This window comes from Oncorhynchus mykiss, chromosome 3 (genome assembly GCF_013265735.2).
Source record: "Oncorhynchus mykiss isolate Arlee chromosome 3, USDA_OmykA_1.1, whole genome shotgun sequence".
In the NCBI taxonomy this organism is placed as follows: domain Eukaryota; kingdom Metazoa; phylum Chordata; class Actinopteri; order Salmoniformes; family Salmonidae; genus Oncorhynchus; species Oncorhynchus mykiss.
Window position 1 is genome coordinate 5433786 of NC_048567.1, and position 20740 is coordinate 5454525.

The window sequence follows — 20740 nt, forward strand, 5'->3', positions numbered from 1 at the left end:
TGAGCGGCCTTTCAGGTTATGTTGATATAGGCCTTGTTTTACTGTGGATATAGATACCTTTGTACCCGTTTCCTCCAGCATCTTCACAAGGTCCTTTGCTGTTTTTCTGGGATTGATTTGCACTTTTCACACCAAAGTACGTTAATCTCTAGGAGATAGAACGCATCTCCTTCCTGAGCGGTATGACAGCTACGTGGTCCCATGGTGTTAATACTTGTGTACTATTGTTTGTACACAAGTCAACTTAGTGTATGTAAACTTCTGACCCACTGGAATTGTGATACAGTGAATTATAAGTGAAATAATCTGTCTGTAAACAATTGTTGGAAAAATGACTTGTGTCATGCGCAAAAACTACAGTTTGTTAACAAGAAATTTGTGGAGTGGTTGAAAAACAAGTTTTAATGACTCCAGCTAAAGTGTATGTAAACTTCCGACTTCAACTGTAGGTATTCGGTATAAACATGCAATCTAACCATGTGTAGAACAGAAACAGGTGATGACAAATGTTGATCTGTGGTGCAAATGACAGATCTGCTTGAGGGGGCATGAGGGGGCATGAAAATAGTGTGCTGCTGAATCTAGTTAGGTTAATAATAGAAAGTGGGCTATCTTGGACACTGGGCAGGGTCTGCTGGTCCAGTGTATAGACTCAATGCCTGAGGGCCAGATAAATGATTAGACCACAGGCTATTACCGTCCTTCTCTCACCCTGGGATTTACTGGCATGGGGGGAGGGCTGGGCGGCAGAAAAAAAGAAAGAAAGCATTCTGGTAATAGAGGCCCAATTTACCTAACAAAATGTGCACAAACTAATAGCGAAATCACAGACGCTATTAGCTAAATGTTAACGAACAAAAACAAACAAACTACTTGCAAAGACAGGCAAATCCAGCTCCTAATGCTATACAAGCATAGCCAGTAGCTACCGAATGTCATTTACAAGCAAGAGTGAATGAGAGAAATTGTGCAAATTAACAAAGTTGTGATGAAGGCTTTTCTGAAGGAAGAGCAGCGTGTTTTCGGGTGGCTCCAGAGTGGCGCAGCGGTACTGCATCTCAGTGCAAGAGGTGACACTACAGTCCCTGGTTCGAATCCCAGCTGAATCACATCTGGCCGTGATTGGGAGTCCCATAGGGAGGCGCACAATTGGCCCAGCGTCGGTCGGGTTTGGCCACCATGGTAAATAAAAATGTCTTCTTAACTGACTTGCCTGGTTAAATAAAGTTTAAAAACAGAGGAGAGGGGAAGAAGAACAGAGGAGGGGAAAAAAACAAGTCGGAAGCACAGGGAAAAATGGCAATGTACAGATAACTCACCCAGAACTTTTTGATTTCTGGCAGAAAGACATTATAAGATATCAGATGGCAAACATTTAATAGTGAATTGTAGTGTAAATTCATCTCATGTGCGCTGCAGATTTTGCAATTTTCAAATACCCCGGTATAAAGTACAGTGCATTCGGAAATACACCGTAGGGATGGTGTCAGGTTTCCTCCAGATATGACGCTTGGCATTCAGGTTAAATAGTTCTATCTTAAGTTTCATCATTAACTAAGAGTCCTTTAGGTGCTGCCATGTGCCTTTTACTGAGCAGTGGCTTCCGTCTGGCCACTCTACCATAAAAGCCTGATTGGTGGAATGCTGCAGAGATGGTTGTCCTTCTGGAAGGTTCTCCCATCTCTACAGAAGAACTCTGGAGCTCTGTCAGAGTGACCACTGGGTTCTTGGTCACCTCCCTGGCCACTGTGTTCTTGGGAACCTTCAAAACTGCAGACATTTTTTGGTACCCTTCCCCAGATCTGTGCCAAGATGCTATCCTGTCTCAAAGCTCTACGGACAATTCCTTCGACCTCATGGCTTGGTTTTTGCTCTGACATACACTGTCAACTGTGGGACCTTATACAGACCGGTTTATGCCTTTACAAATCATGTCCAATCAATTTAATTTATCACAGGTGGACTCCAATCAAGGTGTAGAAACATCTCTAAGACGATCAATGGAAACAAGTCGCACCCGAGGTCAATTTCGAGTCTCATAGGAAAGGGTCTGAATACTTATGTAAATAAGGGAAGGTTTAAATGTTTTATACATTTGCAAAATGTTCTAAAAAACTGTTTTTGCTTTGTCCTTACAGGGTATTGTGTGTCCATTGATGAGGATTTTAATTTGAATTTAATCAATTTTATAATAAGGCTGTAACATAACGTGGAAAAAGTCAAAGTCAAGAACGCACTGTATATACAGTATCCCACCAAAGCCTAACACAAGTTCTAGGTGCTGCTGTCTGGAACAGGGGTCTGGAACAGAGGTGGGTTTATTAAAAGGCCACAGTGAGTGACAGCAGTCAGGCTGGGAAAGAGAAAGACAGGACTGGTAATAGAGACATGTCAGTCCACAAGGGAGTGATTAGACAGGTGGAAAGGGGTGGATTGAAGGATTGTGAGAGTGAGGATAAAGCTGTACAATTTAAGCTCTAAAGACATGGAGTTACAGGGAGAAAAGATGGACAGAGAAATATGGTGAGTGCAAGAGAGGGGAAGAAGGACAGTGAGAGCGAGAGAATATGGTGGGCCTGGGGAGTTGAGAGAAAAATAGAACGAGGACAGCGAGAGAGCGAGGACAGACAGAAGAGCAAAGAGAGCGAGGACAGACAGAAGAGCAAAGAGAGCGAGGACAGACAGAGCAAAGAGAACGAGAACAGACAGAGCAAAGAGAATGAGGACAGACAGAGCAAAGAGAATGAGGACAGACAGAAGAGCAAAGAGAGCAAGGACAGACAGAAGAGCAAAGAGAGCGAGGACAGACAGAAGAGCAAAGAGAGCGAGGACAGACAGAGCAAAGAGAGCGAGGACAGACAGAGCAAAGAGAGCGAGGACAGACAGAGCAAAGAGAGCGAAGACAGACAGAGCAAAGAGAGCGAGGACAGACAGAGCAAAGAGAGCGAGGACAGACAGAGCAAAGAGAGCGAGGACAGACAGAGCAAAGAGAGCGAGGACAGAGAGCAAAGAGAGCGAGGACAGACAGAGCAAAAAGAGGGAGGACAGACAGAGCAAAGAGAGCGAGGACAGACAGAGCAAAGAGAGCGAGGACAGACAGAGCAAAGAGAGCGAGGACAGACAGAGCAAAAAGAGGGAGGGGGCTTGGGCAATGGCTGTACCAGTCCCGCCTCCCATTTCACTTTGCCACCACACCCCTCTCCCTCCCTTTGACAGGCAAACATAAAGAGCAAACACACTAACTCCACACCTATTCCCAACAACACGGATACAGCCCCCTCCCTGCCCGGCATCCTATCTGGACTGAATAACTTCACAGGGTCAAGGATGGTTGACTTTATTATAGGTGCCTAGCCGCCTACTATTTTGCTTTTGTAACCATCCAATGACGCTGTGTTAACCTATCACCACGGCAACTTGCAGAGAGCAGATTTCATAACACTGCATCGAAGAATAAACACAGGTGGTAGCCTAGCATACTCAACTGAACAACTTGAGTTACAGTGGGCATTAACACAGCCTAGCTCATTTTAAGGATACCATTCTCATCCTAAACAAGTAAAAAATGTTTCTGCCATTAAACAAAGTGGTGTGCATCTGACCTGTGAACGGAGAGCTTTTACTCATGAGTCAGGTTCTTGCCAGTTAGACACTGGCGGAATTTTCAGTTTGCAAAACAGCGCTGAAATGCTCTGGCATTACTCACAATACTTTGCAGTGGAAATGAACTAAACCGCTTTTTATGACGTCTGTGAGATGAGGGCACCAGGTCTAATTTTTCAGGACAAGTGATTATCTTAGACACCCACTGTAGGATATGGCTGTTAATGCCTGTTTCATAACTATTTAATTATTTTGCGTAAACTCATCACCAAGGCAACATGCACTGAGCAGATTTCATAATACTGTCTCTCTTTGCATCAGAGAACAAACACCCTGACTAACCTGGTACATGACCCTCTTAGAAACACCAGGTAGCTTAGTCTACTCAACTGAATCAACTTCAGTAACAGATGGCATGCATACTAGGGAAGGTCATTTCGGGGACATAATATTATTATCCTCCTCCACTAAAGAAAACAAAGTTTCCCACACAAAGTAGTGCATATGTGTGTGTGTTCGCAGTGTTTCCCCTGCATGCATTTAGCAGATGGTAAAATGTTTTCAGTTTAAACTTCAAAACGACTAAAACCAGATATAAATTATGTCAAAAATATAATTGAACAATATATTTTTAAATAACATTGTCTTTGAGAACAACACAAAAATTGTTAAACTAGACATTCAGGGAGAACCTAAAATGTAAAAAATAAAAAATGGCATGGCATGGGACCCATTGATTTTGTTATAATGTTTAAGTCACTCAGATAGCATAGGAACATGACATAAGCCATGGCTAAATGGCTTCTGTAGGATGTGTAGGAAATTAGATTTATAACAGAAACATGTTGTCTCTGCAGCCAATAGGAGGGCTGTGGTTAAAAACGTTGTGGGATAGGCTAATCAAAGTTCAAAAAGGTCAATATGAACTCTTGTCCATCGTTTATAGGCCCAGTTATTAACACAGGTCTAGTTTATATGACGTTATTAATCAATGTAAATGGTGCACACACCAACACGTACATCTAGCTATTGCCAAACTGGTCATTGGAAGTGTTGCAAATGTGCAGGCCTAATTATAAACACGGTTTAGCTAAGTACACAGTCTAAATGCATCACAAAAGTCTTTATATACATTGTCAAGGCAATTTTGAAGCTACAGCACTTAGCCTAGTCTGCAGTTGGCTTACTGTGCACGCCACGCTAGTAGAACATTTTTCTGTTGTAGTAATGGGTGGTCCTCTTTGACCCCAGAGGCTCTCTCTCTGAGAAAGAATAGCATGTTTGTCAATAATGATAAACTTCAGGTTGCTCTCTCTCTCTCACACACACACTCTCTCTCTGATGTAGGCTGTCTGACTGTGAATGACTTGATACACCCATGCAGCCCCATTCAAATGACTATGTATGTATGTATGTATGTGTGTGTAGGCTAATTGTTCGTGTTTGTTTACATGGCTGGTTGCATTGCCTTGCTGGATTCTGAATTTAATTCAATCAATTGGCAAACACCTCCTGAATTAAATTCAGTCAACATCCCCTGAATTAAATTCAGTCAACTTTATGAACCTGTCAGAAACAAAAACACAATGCTCGATAACAAGGACACCGTGAACACTGAATGCAACCAGGCTTAGCCAAAGCTACACACTCGTGGTTAGTGTGTGTTGTGCTATCTAGGTCATTGCTCTACCTACTATTGCATTGACACATTTTATTGATCAGCAAAATTCAACATGTTGTTTAGTTGCTTGCAAATAGATTTGTTTAACATTGTAAGAAGAACAAAACTATTCGTGTATTTAAGGTAGTATCACCAGGGGGTTAGTAACATCGCCGTTCCGTGCTAGTGGAAAACGACAGCAATAAAGTGGGCCGGCCAGGGCAATATAACGCTAACTTTACTTTATATAACCGTCATAGATAGCTATGAGGATATGGTTGTTGGGCTATGGCAAACTACAAGCTCTTGTACCTAGATAGCTATTGTTGGTTTTGTTGTTCTTTGACATGAAGCTGCACATGTATCCCTGAACCAGCTCAAAGTTCGCTGTGACAACAAACAACTAACGTTATCCTGTTATCCTGCAATTTATACATGGCAAGTAAACAGTATTTTTAGCGACACAACACCACGCTCACCTCTCGTGATCATGGAGCTCTCGACAGTAACATTATACTGTACTGTAGCTAGCTAACGTTACATTGTCTTTCCTTTGCGCCAGCTCCCCCCACTGTCCTTTTAGAACAAAACCATTGTCAACACATTGCTTTATATCTAAATATAACTCACTATTGGGTATATACTATGTTTTAAATATATGAAGATATGAATATAACATTCAGAAATCCGGAAACTTACCAGCCGCTCCTGTTTCTTCAGCATCTTCCGTAAAATCCACTGTCGCTTCTCTCTGACGGACGGTCACCGGTGAGATCAGCACGCTAGTCGCGTAGAAAGGGCGGGGATAAAGGGCTGTATTTGAATCATCTAAACAGTTCCTCTCCTCGTCCCTTTTTCTCGTTTATTGACATTAGGCAACTTCTCAGACGAAAGCATCAAACAAAAAACATGTAACGTTAGGCTTCTAACATATTGCTTTCGCATCTAGTTTGTGTTTTGAAAGTGAAATCTAGAACCGGAAGTGACGCTTGTTTACGTGTCTATGCACCCTGCGGAGGGATATTATATATATATTTTTTTATCTTATTGGATTTTACAGGAAATGCTACTTTCCTTCAACTGTCAGCTGAACCCACGGAATAAGCTAAATCTCGACGCTCAATTTATATATTTTTTCAAATTGAGTCGTCTTAGCAAAATGCATGGGGATGACATATTAGAACCGATGAAGTTAGCTAGATGCTAACCAGATACGAAGCCAAACAGCACTACACCGCATCTCAACCATCTGGTAAACAATACCCTGCACTGTAATTTCATCAACGTCACGTGCATTCTGTGTTCCATTTGTATTGTAAGTATATCAAACTGTATGTACTATTCGGTTTTTATGCATTTTTCTTCTTTGTTTAGTAGACTGACATATTCATGCGCATGTTATTGCACTGTCATCATCACAGTGTACTGTCCTTACATGATGAGCCAATGCATTTGATCCCATTTTCATGGCAGAGTAAGTAGCACTTAACGAGTTTGAAAGCAGCTAACTAGATATCAATTTGTAGCCAGTACTGTAACCACAGTTATTATTTACCTAGCTGTGCTATTTACATTCATACATACTGTTGTTGTTGTTATACATACACATGTTTAGCAATGCTATTGCGGGTATGTGACAAATAAAATTGGATTTGATAGCCCACCTTTGTGGTTGCTCTCTGTAACTGTGTAGCGAATCCTTTTTTTATTGTATGGGAAGGGTTTCCGGCTAGGTGTATTGTTTATTTTGAGCCGGGTAGTTTGGATACTGGATGCTGATTGGCTAAAACAGCATTCACCCGTGTGTATGAGAGACCATATACCACGGATATTACAAAACATTTATTTTTAATGTTCTAATTATGTTTGTAAGTATTTTATAATATCAATAAGACACTTTGGGTGTTTGTGGAATATGACCAACATACCACAGCTAAGGGCTGTATCCAGGCACTCTGCTTTGCGTCTTGCATAAGAACAGCCCTGTGTTTGATTGTTCATGTCTATGTCAACCCAGGACCCTGGTCAGAGTGAAGCAGAACCATGGGGAATCAGCTGGCAGGGATCGCTCCTGCCCAGATCCTATCTGTCGACAGCTACTTCTCTGACATCCATGATCACGAGTACGACAAGAGCCTGGGCAGCACCCGCTTCTTTAAGGTGGCCCGTGCCAAGCACAGGGAAGGCCTGGTGGTGGTGAAGGTGTTTGCCATTCAGGACCCATCTCTACCTCTCACCAGCTACAAGCAGGAGCTGGAGGAGCTAAAGATCAGACTGCACTCGTGCCAGAACTGCCTGCCCTTCCAGAAGGCCTCCCTCACTGAGAAAGCAGCCATCCTCTTCCGCCAGTATGTCCGGGACAACTTGTATGATCGCATCAGCACGCGACCCTTCCTCAACAATGTGGAGAAGCGCTGGCTAGCCTTCCAGATCCTCACCGCCGTAGACCAGGCGCACAAATCGGGCGTGCGCCACGGTGACATTAAGACAGAAAACGTGATGGTGACCAGCTGGAACTGGGTGCTGCTCACAGACTTTGCCAGCTTCAAGCCCACCTATCTGCCTGAGGACAACCCAGCTGACTTTAATTACTTCTTTGACACGTCTCGACGGAGGACATGTTACATCGCCCCCGAGAGGTTTGTGGATGGGAGTATGTTCACCACAGAGAGCGACCAGAACACCCCTCTGGTGGACCTCACCAGCAACAGCCAGAGGAGCAGGGGAGAGCTCAAACAGGCAATGGATATCTTCTCAGCAGGTAACTTTCATAGCTGAAACATATTTTCTGTTTAGGGGCAATAGAGAGAGAGATAAGTGGATGCCATGGACTCTGATCGACATTGAGAGTGTTTAAACATCTAATGTACATTCAAATTCCCTGGCTGTTATTTCATGTGTTTTTTAGGTTGTGTGATCGCAGAACTCTTCACAGAGGGAGTACCACTGTTTGATCTCTCCCAACTTCTGGCGTATCGCAAAGGACACTTCCAGACAGAGCATGTTCTCATGAAAATAGAAGACCATTACATCAGAGAACTAGTAATAGTCTATATGTTTTATCTTCACGTGAAGATGTTCTTGTGAAATACTAAATTCATCCAGAGCACCAATTGTTAAGTGTACCGCTGTCTCCTGGTAACCACCAAAACCCTCTTTTCGCCTCCTAGGTGGCCCAGATGGTGCAGCGGGAGCCGGAGAAGCGTCTGACTGCGGAGGAGTACCTGAAGCAGCAGAGAGGTAACGCCTTCCCAGACATCTTCTATACCTTTCTGCAGCCCTACATGGCCCAGTTTGCCAAGGAGACCTTCCAGTCGGCAGACGAGCGTGTGCTGGTCATCCGCAAGGACCTGGATAACATCCTCCATAACCTCCGCGGGGGAGGGTCAGGTGGGTCGACGGAGAAGCCTGAGAAGGGGGACCAGGAGTCTAGTGTGGTGTCGACCAAGGAGGAGCAGGGTCTGGTGGTGCTGGTGTCTGTCATCACCTCCTGCCTCCAGACGCTGCGTTCGTGCGACTCCAAGCTGGCGGCTCTGGAGCTGGTGCTGCACCTGGCGGGCCGCCTCAGGGTGGAGACGCTGCTGGACCGCATCACGCCATACCTGCTGCACTTCTGCAGCGACCTGGCGCCACGGGTTAGGGCCCAGGCCGTACGCACCCTAGCCAAGGTGCTGGCGCTGGTGAAGGAGGTTCCCCGTAACGATGTCAACATCTACCCAGAGTACATCCTGCCAGGCATTGCCCACCTGGCGCAGGACGACGCCACCATCGTCAGGCTGGCATATGCAGGTCAGTTGGGCTGACAATGACCACGGGTCGCTCTAAATATGATTACACACTTAATTGTCCAAAGGTTGACAGTATTTATGTTGTTTGTAATGCCTATCCATTCGCCTCTCTCCTTTTCTCAGAGAACATAGCACACCTGGCTGAGACAGCTTTGCGTTTTTTAGAGCTCGTTCAGGAGAATAACCTGAATATGGAGCACGACTTGAATGGGGAGGACACAGAGGAGACCCTCCACCCCAACGAGAACTACGACTCTGGTAATTTTAAGGCCTCCTCTCTCTCAAATATCAGATCGGAGGTAGAGGTTTATCACCGAAACATGGATACTGAATGCCCCACCGAACGCTCCCTTGGGAAAATTATATTCTGTTCTGACTTCCTGTTCCTCCTGACAGAGCTGCAGGCGCTTCATGAGATGGTGCAGCAGAAGGTGGTTACGTTACTGAGCGACTCGGAGAACATCGTCAAGCAGTCTCTGATGGAGAATGGCATCACGCGGCTCTGCGTCTTCTTCGGCCGGCAGAAGGCCAACGACGTGCTCCTGTCCCACATGATCACTTTCCTGAACGACAAGAATGACTGGCACCTCCGGGGAGCCTTCTTCGACAGCATCGTGGGTAAGGGGCAGGACTGTGTCACAGACACGGTGCCCACACTTAGTCACTCAAATATGCTAATGGTCAAAGCTGGATGTGTACATGCAGGAAGTCTCCGAGATATAGAGATCCTAAAATGTATTTTCTCTTCAATGACCCGTCTTTCGCTTTCCACTCTCGCCCTGCCTCCCCCTTCTCCCCACTTCCTCTTGGTCTCTGTCTTTTAATTTTCTCTTTTACTCTCCCTCTTTCCATCTCTCTCCCTCTCTTTCCATCTCTCTCCCTCTCTTTCCATCTCTCTCCCTCTCTTTCCATCTCTCTCCCTCTCTTTCCATCTCTCTCCCTCTCTTTCCATCTCTCTCCTGCTCGTTCCATCTCTCTCGCTCTCTCCCTCTCGTTCCATCTCTTTCCCTCTCTCCCTCTCGTTCCATCTCTTTCCCTCTCTCCCTCTCGTTCCATCTCTTTCCCTCTCTCCCTCTCGTTCCATCTCTTTCCATCTCTCTCTCTTTCCATCTCTCTCTCTCTCTCCATTTCCTCCAGGTGTGGCGGCGTACGTGGGCTGGCAGAGCTCATCCATCCTGAAGCCCCTCCTGCAGCAGGGTCTGAGTGATGCGGAGGAGTTTGTCATCTACAAGGCCCTCAACTCTCTCACCTGCATGTGCCAGCTGGGCCTGCTGCAGAAACCACACATCTACGAGTTTGTCAGTGACATCGGTGAGATGGGGTAGAGAGGAGCTTAGAGATGGCAGGAGAAGGATAATGTTGTTTCTATATTATGTATAAAAGGCACTTTTTGTAATGAACTTTTCCCCTTATTTTGAAAGCCCCATTCCTGTGCCACCCCAACCTGTGGATCCGCTACGGGGCGGTGGGCTTCATCACCGTGGTGGCCCAGCATCTCAACATAGCAGACGTCTACTGCAAACTGATGCCTCACCTCAACCCCTTCATCACCCAGCCCATCATACAGGTAAGACTTCCACACACGCTCACTTACCATCTTCACGTGTAACACATTGAAAGAATCTCCCAGACTCTTATTAAATTATGTTATGTGGTGCTATTCTATGGTGTGCTGTACTTCGCTATGTTATGCTCTGCTATGCTAGGTTATGGTCTGCTGTGCTTTGTTATGGTGTGCTTTGTTATGCTGTGCTATGCTAGGTTATGGTCTGCTGTGCTATGCTATGGTGTGCTGTGCTATGGTATGGTATACTATGCTATGTTATACTGTGCTATGTTATGGTGTACTGTGCTATATTATTCTGTGATGTACTGTGCTATATTATTGTGTGATGTCCTGTGCTATGATATGGTGTACTGTACTATGTTATTGTGTACTATGCTATGTAATGGTGTGCTATACTATGTTAGTGTATACTATGCTATGTTGTACTGTGCTATGTTATGGTGTGCTGTACTATGCTATGTTATGGTGTGCTATACTATGGTGTACTGTGCTATGTTATGGTGTACTATGCTATGTTATGGTGTACTGTGCTATGTTATGGTGTATTATGCTATGTTAGGGTGTACTGTGCTATGATAAGGTGTACTGTACTATGCTGTGTTATGGTATACTGTACTATGTTATGGTGTACTGTGCTATGTTATGTTATGGTGTGATACTGTGCTATGTTAAATGAGGCTGTGTTTCCTCTCAGATTGATAAAGAGATAGTACTTCTGAGTGTGCTGAAGGAGCCAGTGAGCCGCTCCATCTTCGACTACTCCCTGCGCTCCAAAGACATCGCCAGCCTCTTCCGCCACCTGCTGCTGCGGCAGAAGAAGCGCAGTGGCTCACTCCCAGAATGCCCCATTCCGGAGGACCCCGCCATTGCCCAGCTGCTTAAGAAACTGCTCTCTCAGGTCAGAGGGCGGGGTGATGTCTCAACGTTACATGGATGGGAAATGTAATGTTTCCATATAATGCACAACGTTTGACCATTATTGTTATGATGATGATGATGATCACAACGATGGTGATAATTGTTTATTCTAGGGGATGACGGAAGCTGAAGAGGACAAGCTGCTAGCACTGAAGGACTTCATGCTCAAGTCCAACAAGGCTAAGGCCAACATGGGAGACCAGAGCCACCTGGGGGAGGCAGTCCAGAGCGGGGTCATTGACCTGGCCACGCTGGGCATCATGGGACGCCAGGTGGACCTGGTCAAACCTAAACAGGAGGCCGAGGACAAGAGAGGTAGGGACGCCACTGACACCTGGTGGTGAAAGTACACCCCTGTAATAGCAGAGGGGTATACAAACCCAAAGGCTGCATTTACACAGACACCCCAATTCTGATCTTTTGCCCAATTATTGAAGAAAAAAAAAAACACTTGTGTGTAGACACTGAAAAGATTGGATCGGTTGATTTATAGTTGTTATATTTTCCCCATGTTTGATATCAATGACCTGTCATTTCTGTTTGCAGACTTCATCGCCACAGCATCTGGTATATTGCTGGTGTGGTTTAGCCTGTAATGATGTGCATAACAAATAATCCCATACAGACATCATTTCCCCCAGATTACCCACATCGCCTCATTACATTTAATTCACTAGATGGGTTAAACTGCATCAGGACAAGCAGAGTTTTCGCATTTTCTCATTACCTCTGTGGCTGTCTACACACGACAGAGCAGTACATGTTAGTGTTCAGTTCAAACCTTTATTTGGCTATTCCTGCGGCAGCACACAAACATCTTCTTTTCCCTGTAGTCAAATAAAATGTCCGACTGGTCTTGAGTTTTGTTAACATACCAGGCAGACTCCCCCTAGGGCAAATCACGTTTTGTTAAAAAGGCGTGTGTGCTCTCTGGCAGTAGTGTAAACAGTGGATCTAAGGCCCTTAGTCTGTTTAAGTAACACTATACCGGGTTAAATCCCATATGGGTCTAGACTCCATGGTATTCAATAGAAAGTATTTATTCAGGGACATACTGAAAGATTGTGTTGTGTATCTACGCCATAGGATAACAGGTACAGTATATTAACATCTAACCTGTTTGGCGTTTTGGAGTGTTTTTTTCATAGGCACTGTTAGTAGCTTGTCTGACACAATTTACCCTGGGCTAAAAGTAACTGTGTGTTGCAGCTGGTATGTTTCAATCGCATGGAACTGTCCTTTTGGAGTGTTGGACTGCTGCTGGTGACTAATTTAACTACTCACTATAACATGTCCTGTGATTAGCATATCTCCCAGCTCCCAATTGCTTCACGTAGTCTGGTGGTCTTAAAACCTGTTGTATCTGCATTGGCCTTCAACTCCTTTTAATGCCTGCCGTCTCCCGTTAGTATTTTCATTAGATGTTTGAAACCGTAGTGCCTTCCCCATTGCTTATTGGAATAGCTGAAAATAGGGAGCTCCCTTCAACTTAATGACTATTTAATCCAACAGTCCCCAAGCTTTTGACCTCCAGTGCTGAATGCTTCTTAACTAGTGTTTCTTAGCTTTTTCTGTATTTCTCTTTCTGTCTTCAGCCCGGAAACACACCAAACAGGACTCCAACATGAATGAAGAGTGGAAGAGCATGTTTGGCTCTCAGGAGTCAGCGGCTACGGCACCACAGCTCCCCACGGTACATAACGGGTTAACCTATGATGTCTGCTAAGAATAAGCGGGGACGAGGGTTGAATGATCTATTGATTAATATACTAATTGATTTATTTTATAGCCTGGTCCAGTCTGGTAGTCTACCTTCTATCTCTGTGTACTCCACCAGGTTCCTGAAGGGGCGGGGACTCAGACCAGGAAGACCACAGCCTCCCTTGGTGTCCCTGTGGGGCAGTCTGCAGGCGCAGTCTCAACCTATCAGCGTCGTCTCAACACGTGCAAGGCGGAGCTTCAACATCTGGTGCAGCAGAAGAGGGAGCAGTGCAGCGCAGAGCGCATGGCCAAGCAGATGATGGAGAGCGCTGAATGGGAGAGTCGTCCGCCTCCGCCAGGTAAAGTAGTGCCATAAAGTAGTGCCATGTCCCTGTAAAAATAAAATAAAGTCAAACTATTGACTCCACAAGGTATTCTTTTTTGGTCATTATATTATTGAATATACCACTAGAGGTGTGTTTCTTGCCAATTTGGACTAAGCACAGCAGAAATGTCAACAAGCAGTAGGTTTAGTCAGGGCCCCTCCACATCCACATTGTGTTGTTGTTTTGCTCTGCAGGGTGGCACCCTAAGGGTCTTCTAGTGGCCCACCTCCATGAGCACAAGTCTGCTGTCAACCGAATCCGTGTGTCAGATGAGCACTCCATCTTCGCCACGGCCTCCAACGACGGCACCGTCAAGGTCTGGGACAGCCAGAAGATGGAGGGCAAAACCACTACCACCAGGTACGCCAACCAAATAGTAACCAATAACCAACCAGTTAACCAAGTAGTAACCAATAACCAACCTGTTAACCAAGTGGTAACCAATAACCAACCAGTTAACCAAGTAGCAACCAATAATCAACCTGTTAACCAAGTGGTAACCAACAATCAACCAGTTAACCAAGTAGTAACCAATAACCAACCAGTTAATCTAGTAGCAACCAACCAGTTAACCAAGTAATAACCAATAATCAACCTGTTAACCAAGTGGTAACCAACAATCAACCAGTTAACCAAGTAGTAACCAATAACCAACCAGTTAATCTAGTAGCAACCAACCAGTTAACCAAGTAATAACCAATAATCAACCTGTTAACCAAGTAATAACCAATAACCAACCAGCTCCAGTTTAGCTAAAGCTGGAATCTGTAGCGGTGAAACTGACACGTCCGCTCGCAGTACTACAACAACAAAGACGTTACTTCAAACATATTTTGCACATCATTGAACGTGCGACAGAACAGCAGATTATGTACTGTGATTTTTGTTCACCACGATGCAGGATGCTCCGCTGCCACATTTAAAAACAATAACAAACGAGCCTGCGGCCACCAGTGGTGCTGCTTCACCTTATGCAGATCTCAGCTTTAAGGAGTGGCTCTGGGGTGGGTTAGACCGTCATTGGGGTGGCTTAGACCATCATTGGGGTGGGTTAGACCATCATTGGGGTGGGTTAGACCATCATTGGGGTGGGTTAGACCATCATTGGGGTGGGTTAGACCATCATTGGGGTGGGTTAGACCATCATTGGGGTGGGTTAGACCATCATTGGGGTGGGTAAGACCGTCATTGGGGTGGGTAAGACCGTCATTGGGGTGGGTAAGACCGTCATTGGGGTGGGTAAGACCGTCATTGGGGTGGGTTAGACCATCATTGGGGTGGGTTAGACCATCATTGGGGTGGGTTAGACCATCATTGGGGTGGGTTAGACCATCATTGGGGTGGGTTAGACCATCATTGGGGTGGAAGGGGTTGTATTTTAGAAGTGCTCTTACAAAGGATCTTGAGACTTTCTCTGCATGTGTAGAGTGATGGCAGTTCCAGATTGGTGTGTGTGTAGATGGTAGGTCCAGATTGGTTTGTGTGTAGATAGTAGGTCCAGATTGGTGTGTGTGTAGATGGTAGGTCCAGATTGGTTTGTGTGTAGATGGTAGGTCCAGATTGGTGTGTGTGTAGATGGTAGGTCCAGATTGGTTTGTGTGTGTGTGTGTTTATTTATTTTTTGATTTTACCAGGCAAGTCAGTTAAGAGCAAATTCTTATTTTCAATGACGGCCTAGGAACAGTGGGTTAACTGCCTTGTTCAGGGGCAGAACGACAGATTTGTACCTTGTCAGCTCGGGGATTTGATCTTGCAACCTTTCGGTTACTAGTCCAACGCTCAAAACACTAGGCTACACTGAAACCAAACTATAGTTTTGCAAAGTGGTTTAGGACATCTACTTTGTGCATGACGCAAGTCATTTTTCAAACAATTGTTTACAGTCAGATTATTTCACTTAAAATTCACTGTATCACAATTCTAGTGGGTAGGAAGATTTAATGATGTAATGTTTCAACTAATTAATCTGGTTATGTTCTTAACTTTTTTTATTCTAAACCAATTAGATATTTTGTTGACAGTTATGTTTAAGTTCCCACTAGTGGACAATTTCAAACTGCAAAAAATCTTTGGTGTTAAGGTTAGCCTCCACATAAACACATTTTTCAGATATTTTTAGTTCCTCTCAGATAATTTTACATCAAATATGATCTCTTAAGAGATTCATGTGCTGATATGTGCACATGATAGTATATTTCATGAGCATTCATTACTAGTTCCTGCCAATTTCAAATCACATTTTATTTGTCACATACACATGGTTAGCAGATGTTAATGTGAGTGTAGCAAAATGCTTGTGCTTCTAGTTCCAACAATGCAGTAATAACCAACGAGTAATCTAACCTAACAATTTCACAACAACTATATTATATACACAAGTGTAAAGGGATGAGGAATATGTACATAAAAATATATGAATGAGTGATGGTACAGAATGGCATTTCACATGACTGGGAAGGGGTGGAGCCATGAGTGGGCCTGGGAGGGCATAGGTCCACCTACTTGGGAGCCAGGCCCACCCATTGGGGAGACAGGTCCTGCCAATCGGAATTAGTTTTTCCCCACAAAAGGGATTTATTACAGACAGAAATCCTCATCACTCAAGACATTTCAGCTTTTCATTCAGAATTCATTCAGGCTGTATCACAACAAAATGTGAAAAAAGTCAAGGGGTGTGAGTACTTTCTGAAGGCACTGTATATGGAAGTGTATTAAAACCTGTTGCGACTCTAAGGGCAGTATTTTCATTTTTGGAAAAAAAACTTTCCCGTTTTAAATGGGATATTTTGTCAGGACAAGATGCTAGAATATGCATATAATTGACAGCTTTGGATAAAAAATACTCTAACGTTTCCAAAACTGTAAAGATATTGTCTGTGAGTATAACAGAACTGATGTTGCAGGCGAAAGCCTGAGAAAAATCCAATCCGGAAGTGCCCCATATTTTGAAAGCGCTGCGTTCCAATGAGTCCCTATTGAGCTGTGAATGTGCTATCAACCAGATTACGCTTTCTACGTATTCCCCAAGGTGTCTACAGCATTGTGACGTAGTTTTACGCATTTATGTTGAAGAATAGCCGTAGGCGGCTACATTGCGTAACTGGTCACCTGATGACTCCCAGGGTGACTCTCGTGTAAAATACAGAGGTAGCCATTACTCCAATCTGTCCTACTGAAAAACGAATTGTCCTGACGGATATATTATCGAATAGATATTAGAAAAACACCTTGAGGATTGATTATAAACAATGTTTGCCATGTTTCTGTCGATATTATGGAGATAATTTGGAATATTTTTCGCCGTTTTCGTGACTGCAATTTCCGGGCGATTTCTCAGCCAAACGTGAAGAACAAACGGAGCTATTTCACCTACAAAAATAATATTTTGGGAAAACTTTGGCTCTCTACCTGGGAGTCTCGTGAGTGAAAACATCCGAAGCTCATCAAAGGTAAACAATTTAATTTGATTGCTTTTCTGATTTCCGTGACCAAGTTACCTGCTGCTAGCTGGACAAAATGCTATGCTAGGCTATCGATAAACTCTAGCTTTGGCTGTAAAGCATATTTTGAAAATCTGAGATGACAGGGTGATTAACAAAATGCTAAGCTGTGTCTCAATATATTTCATTTGTGATTTTCATGAATAGCAATATTTTCTAGGGATATTTATGTCCGTTGCGTTATGCTAATTAGTTTCAGGCGATGATTACGCTCCCGCATGCGGGATGGGGAGTCAGTAGAGGCTCATCGGAGGAGGAACAGACATCAGCTCACCTTTTCACTGATGTGCTATACCTGTGTTGACCATCTTAGATTTCCTTGGAATGCACTTGGATAAGGGCGTCACTCTGGATAAGGGCGTCACTCTGGATAAGGGCGTCACTCTGGATAAGGGCGTCACTCTGGATAAGGGCGTCACTCTGGATAAGGGCGTCACTCTGGATAAGGGCGTCACTCTGGATAAGGGCGTCACTCTGGATAAGGGCGTCACTCTGGACAAGAGCGTCTGCTATAAATGACCAAAACGTTGATGGAAAAACGAATGAACAACAGGCCTCAATCCAACCTGTGTGAATGTTTTGATGCTGTCTTACAGGTCAGTGCTGACGTACTCCCGCATCGGGGGCCACGTGAAGACGTTGACCTTCTGTCAGGGGTCACACTACCTGGCTGCTGCCTCAGACAACGGTTCCATCCAGCTCCTGGCCATCGAGGCCAACAAGCCCCCCAAATCACCCAAAGTTAACCCCTTTCAGACCAGGTATGTACTATCCATCAGGGGTTGATCAAGCATAAAGTTGGTTTTATTTACTGTAGTTGATATAATTATTATTTATTGGATTTATATAACGCTTTTCTACCGAGGTACACAAAGCACTTTGAAGCTGGAGACTTATATTTCCCTCACTAACTTTAAACATCAGCCATCTGAGCAGCTAACCGATCGCTGCAGCTGTACATAGTCCATCTGTAAATAGCCCACCCAATCTACCTACCTCATCCCCATATTGTTTTTATTTACTTTTCTGCTCTTTTACACACCAGTATCTCTACTTGCACATCATCATCTGCTCATTTATCACTCCAGTGTTAATCTGCTAAATTGTAATTATTCGCTACTATGGCCTATTTATTGCCTACCTCCTCACGCCATTTACACACACTGTATATAGACTCTTTTTTTTATTGTGTTATTGACTGTACGCTTGTTAATTCCATGTGTAACTCTGTGTTGTTGTATGTGTCGCACTGCTATGCTTTATCTTGGCCAGGTCGCAGTTGTAAATGAGAACTTGTTCTCAACTAGCCTACCTGGTTAAATAAAGGTGAAATAAAATAATGAAAAATAAATCAACTTTACATAGTAGGGGGAAACTCACCTCATCCACCACCAATGGGCTAGCAGTATCATGTAGTTATCATTATCATGCAGTAAATTCTGCATTATCATGTAGTTATCATTATCATGCAGTAAATACTGCAGTATCGTGTAGTTATCATTATCATGCAGTAAATACTGCAGTATCATGTAGTTATCATTATCATGCAGTAAATACTGCAGTATCATGTAGTTATCATTATCATGCAGTAAATACTGCAGTATCATGTAGTTATCATTATCATGCAGTAAATGCTGCTGTTCATGTGGTTATCATTATCATGCAGTAAATACTGCAGTATCATGTAGTTATCATTATCATGCAGTAGATACTGCAGTATCATTTTGATGCCACAATGTAATATTGAGTTACTCCACATTTGACTGTTATATCGACTGTCCTCTCAGGTTCCTGGACCAGAAGGATGACGGCTGCGTGGTGGACGTCCACCATTTTAATTCTGGAGCCCAGTCTGTGCTGGCCTACGCCACGGTGAACGGCTCCCTGGTGGGCTGGGACCTGCGCTCCAACTCCAATGCCTGGACCCTCCGCCACGACCTCCGCCTGGGCCTCATCACCTCCTTCACCGTGGACATGCACCAGTGCTGGCTCTGCCTGGGTGCGTGGGTGTTGGTGTGAGCACGTGGGTGGATGTGGGTCATGTGTGGTGCATGTTGTGTGTATGAAAATGTTGAATGAATTTCATCTGAAAACTGCATTGAAAACTTAAACAGAGTTGTGACTTATCTGACATGCACTTAACAGGAGTCCACTGAATCCTATTCTGATTCGTCCACACACAGGTACAAGCAACGGCACTATGGCATGCTGGGACATGCGGTTCCAGCTCCCTATCTCAAACCACTCCCACCCTACCCGAGCACGAATCAGACGGCTGCTCATGCACCCGCTTTACCAATCCTCCGTCATTGCTGGTGAGACTCGATGTCATCATATTTTTAATCTTTATTAACAAAACCTTTCTTTGAGGGGCAAATCAAACTATTATTTGTGTGTTTTGTTGCTGTTTTGTAGCGGTCCAGGGCAACAATGAGGTATCCATGTGGGACATGGAGACTGGGGACAGGAAGTTCACGCTGTGGGCCAGCTCTGCTCCCCCTCTCTCAGAGATGCAGCCGTCCCCCCACAGTGTCCATGGGATCTACTGCAGCCCTGCAGACGGGAACCCCCTCCTCCTCACAGCCGGCTCCGACATGAGAATCAGGTATGTTTGCAATACTCTCGACTGGACTAACCATCCTTCTGATATATTTAACCCAGTTCTGACCATGTATGTTTGCCGGATGACATTTAAGTTTGTGTGTGACAATTTGGCTTAGCCAAGAAGTGTGTTGGATGGCGTTAGCTTGTTTGTTTTGTCAGTCAAGTCTTATTTCTATACTGTGTTCTGTGTTATTACCAGGTTCTGGGACTTGGCTTACCCAGAGAGGTCCTACATCGTGGCAGGTGGAGCCAATGAACCGCTGCACTGTCCCTCAGTCCTCTACAGCCGCAAGATCATCGAGGGCACCGAGGTTGTACAGGTATGCCCTGATAGGACGGTGGCAGTGTATTCAGTGTATTCCTCTAAGCACCTGGTCCTACAATGAGGTGTTCAATACATAATTTCTGTCCCCGGGAGAGCAATTTATGTGCAGTGTTATAAACATGTATGAATAAGAAACCACAAGACAGGTAGAGATTGACCTACATTCCCTGTCCTGTCAGGAGATCCACAGCAAACAGAAGAGTGGAGCCACAGAAGATGCACCCCGCAGGGGCCCAGAGTCCCTCCCCGTGGGCCACCATGACATCATCACTGACATCGCCACTTTCCAGACCACACAGGGCTTCATCGTCACTTCGTCCAGAGACGGCATCGTCAAAGTCTGGAAATAAACTGCCCCTTTCAGGCCCTCGCACTCTCGCTGACACACACTCACACACCCAACCAACCACACACACTAGTCCTCAACATCTTCACCCCAGAGTTTTGATCTATGTTGTAGACTTTTGTACATAGTATATTTTAAAGCTAATTAATATAAGAGAAGCTTCTGGAAATCCTGTCGCAAAATACGAGTAGATGTTAACCCTTTGTTTGTAATGACATTCACTGAAGTCACAATTATGCAATGCCTGATATCTGTTTATGTTAAACTGCTCAAGAAGTGTCAATAAAGTTTGGTATGATGAATGAACCCTTTATGAACTGCTATTATGAACTCTATAGTTTT

General features: G+C 44.4%; 2 protein-coding genes across 6 annotated transcripts in view; one reads left to right on the plus strand and one right to left on the minus strand.

The window, feature by feature from the left end:
• LOC110535504 (calcium-transporting ATPase type 2C member 1) overlaps nucleotides 1–6118 on the minus strand; it is a 63782-nt gene extending 57664 nt beyond the window's left edge. Inside the window, exon 1 of one of the 2 annotated variants that reach the window (XM_036966688.1) lies at nucleotides 5963–6118. In XM_036966688.1, coding sequence (XP_036822583.1) covers nucleotides 5963–5986 — 24 coding nt within the window. In that variant the 5' untranslated portion in view covers nucleotides 5987–6118. Of the gene's footprint in view, nucleotides 1–5742; nucleotides 5766–5962 lie in introns of those variants that run through there. The other variant, XM_036966694.1, reaches the window with a different exon arrangement.
• A 191-nt stretch (nucleotides 6119–6309) lies between these two features.
• On the plus strand, nucleotides 6310–20704 carry LOC110534114 (phosphoinositide-3-kinase, regulatory subunit 4). Of its 4 annotated transcripts, XM_036966670.1 has the most exons (21): nucleotides 6310–6578; nucleotides 6685–6737; nucleotides 7281–8024; nucleotides 8172–8305; nucleotides 8434–9052; nucleotides 9175–9309; nucleotides 9448–9669; nucleotides 10189–10362; nucleotides 10473–10618; nucleotides 11313–11516; nucleotides 11650–11851; nucleotides 12083–12103; nucleotides 13132–13229; nucleotides 13374–13596; nucleotides 13818–13983; nucleotides 17720–17884; nucleotides 18911–19122; nucleotides 19307–19438; nucleotides 19539–19728; nucleotides 19927–20047; nucleotides 20232–20704. In XM_036966670.1, exons 3-21 carry the CDS (start codon nucleotides 7307–7309, stop codon nucleotides 20400–20402), a joined length of 4053 nt encoding a protein of 1350 aa, XP_036822565.1. In that variant the 5' UTR covers nucleotides 6310–6578; nucleotides 6685–6737; nucleotides 7281–7306; the 3' UTR covers nucleotides 20403–20704. The 4 variants fall into 4 exon arrangements, with proteins under 4 accessions (XP_036822565.1, XP_036822558.1, XP_036822571.1 ...); XM_036966663.1 differs by lacking the exon at nucleotides 6685–6737; XM_036966676.1 differs by lacking the exon at nucleotides 6685–6737 and having other exon boundaries at nucleotides 6310–6515.
• Nucleotides 20705–20740: the final 36 nt, after the last annotated feature.

Coding starts and splice junctions, on each gene's coding strand:
- LOC110534114 (XM_036966670.1), top strand. CDS start 7,307: ATGGGGAATCAGCTGGCAGGGATCGCTCCTGCCCAGATCCTATCTGTC. Junction 9,310..9,447: donor CAACGAGAACTACGACTCTG/GTAATTTTAAGG, acceptor TCCTCCTGACAG/AGCTGCAGGCGCTTCATGAG. Junction 20,048..20,231: donor AGGGCACCGAGGTTGTACAG/GTATGCCCTGAT, acceptor CTGTCCTGTCAG/GAGATCCACAGCAAACAGAA.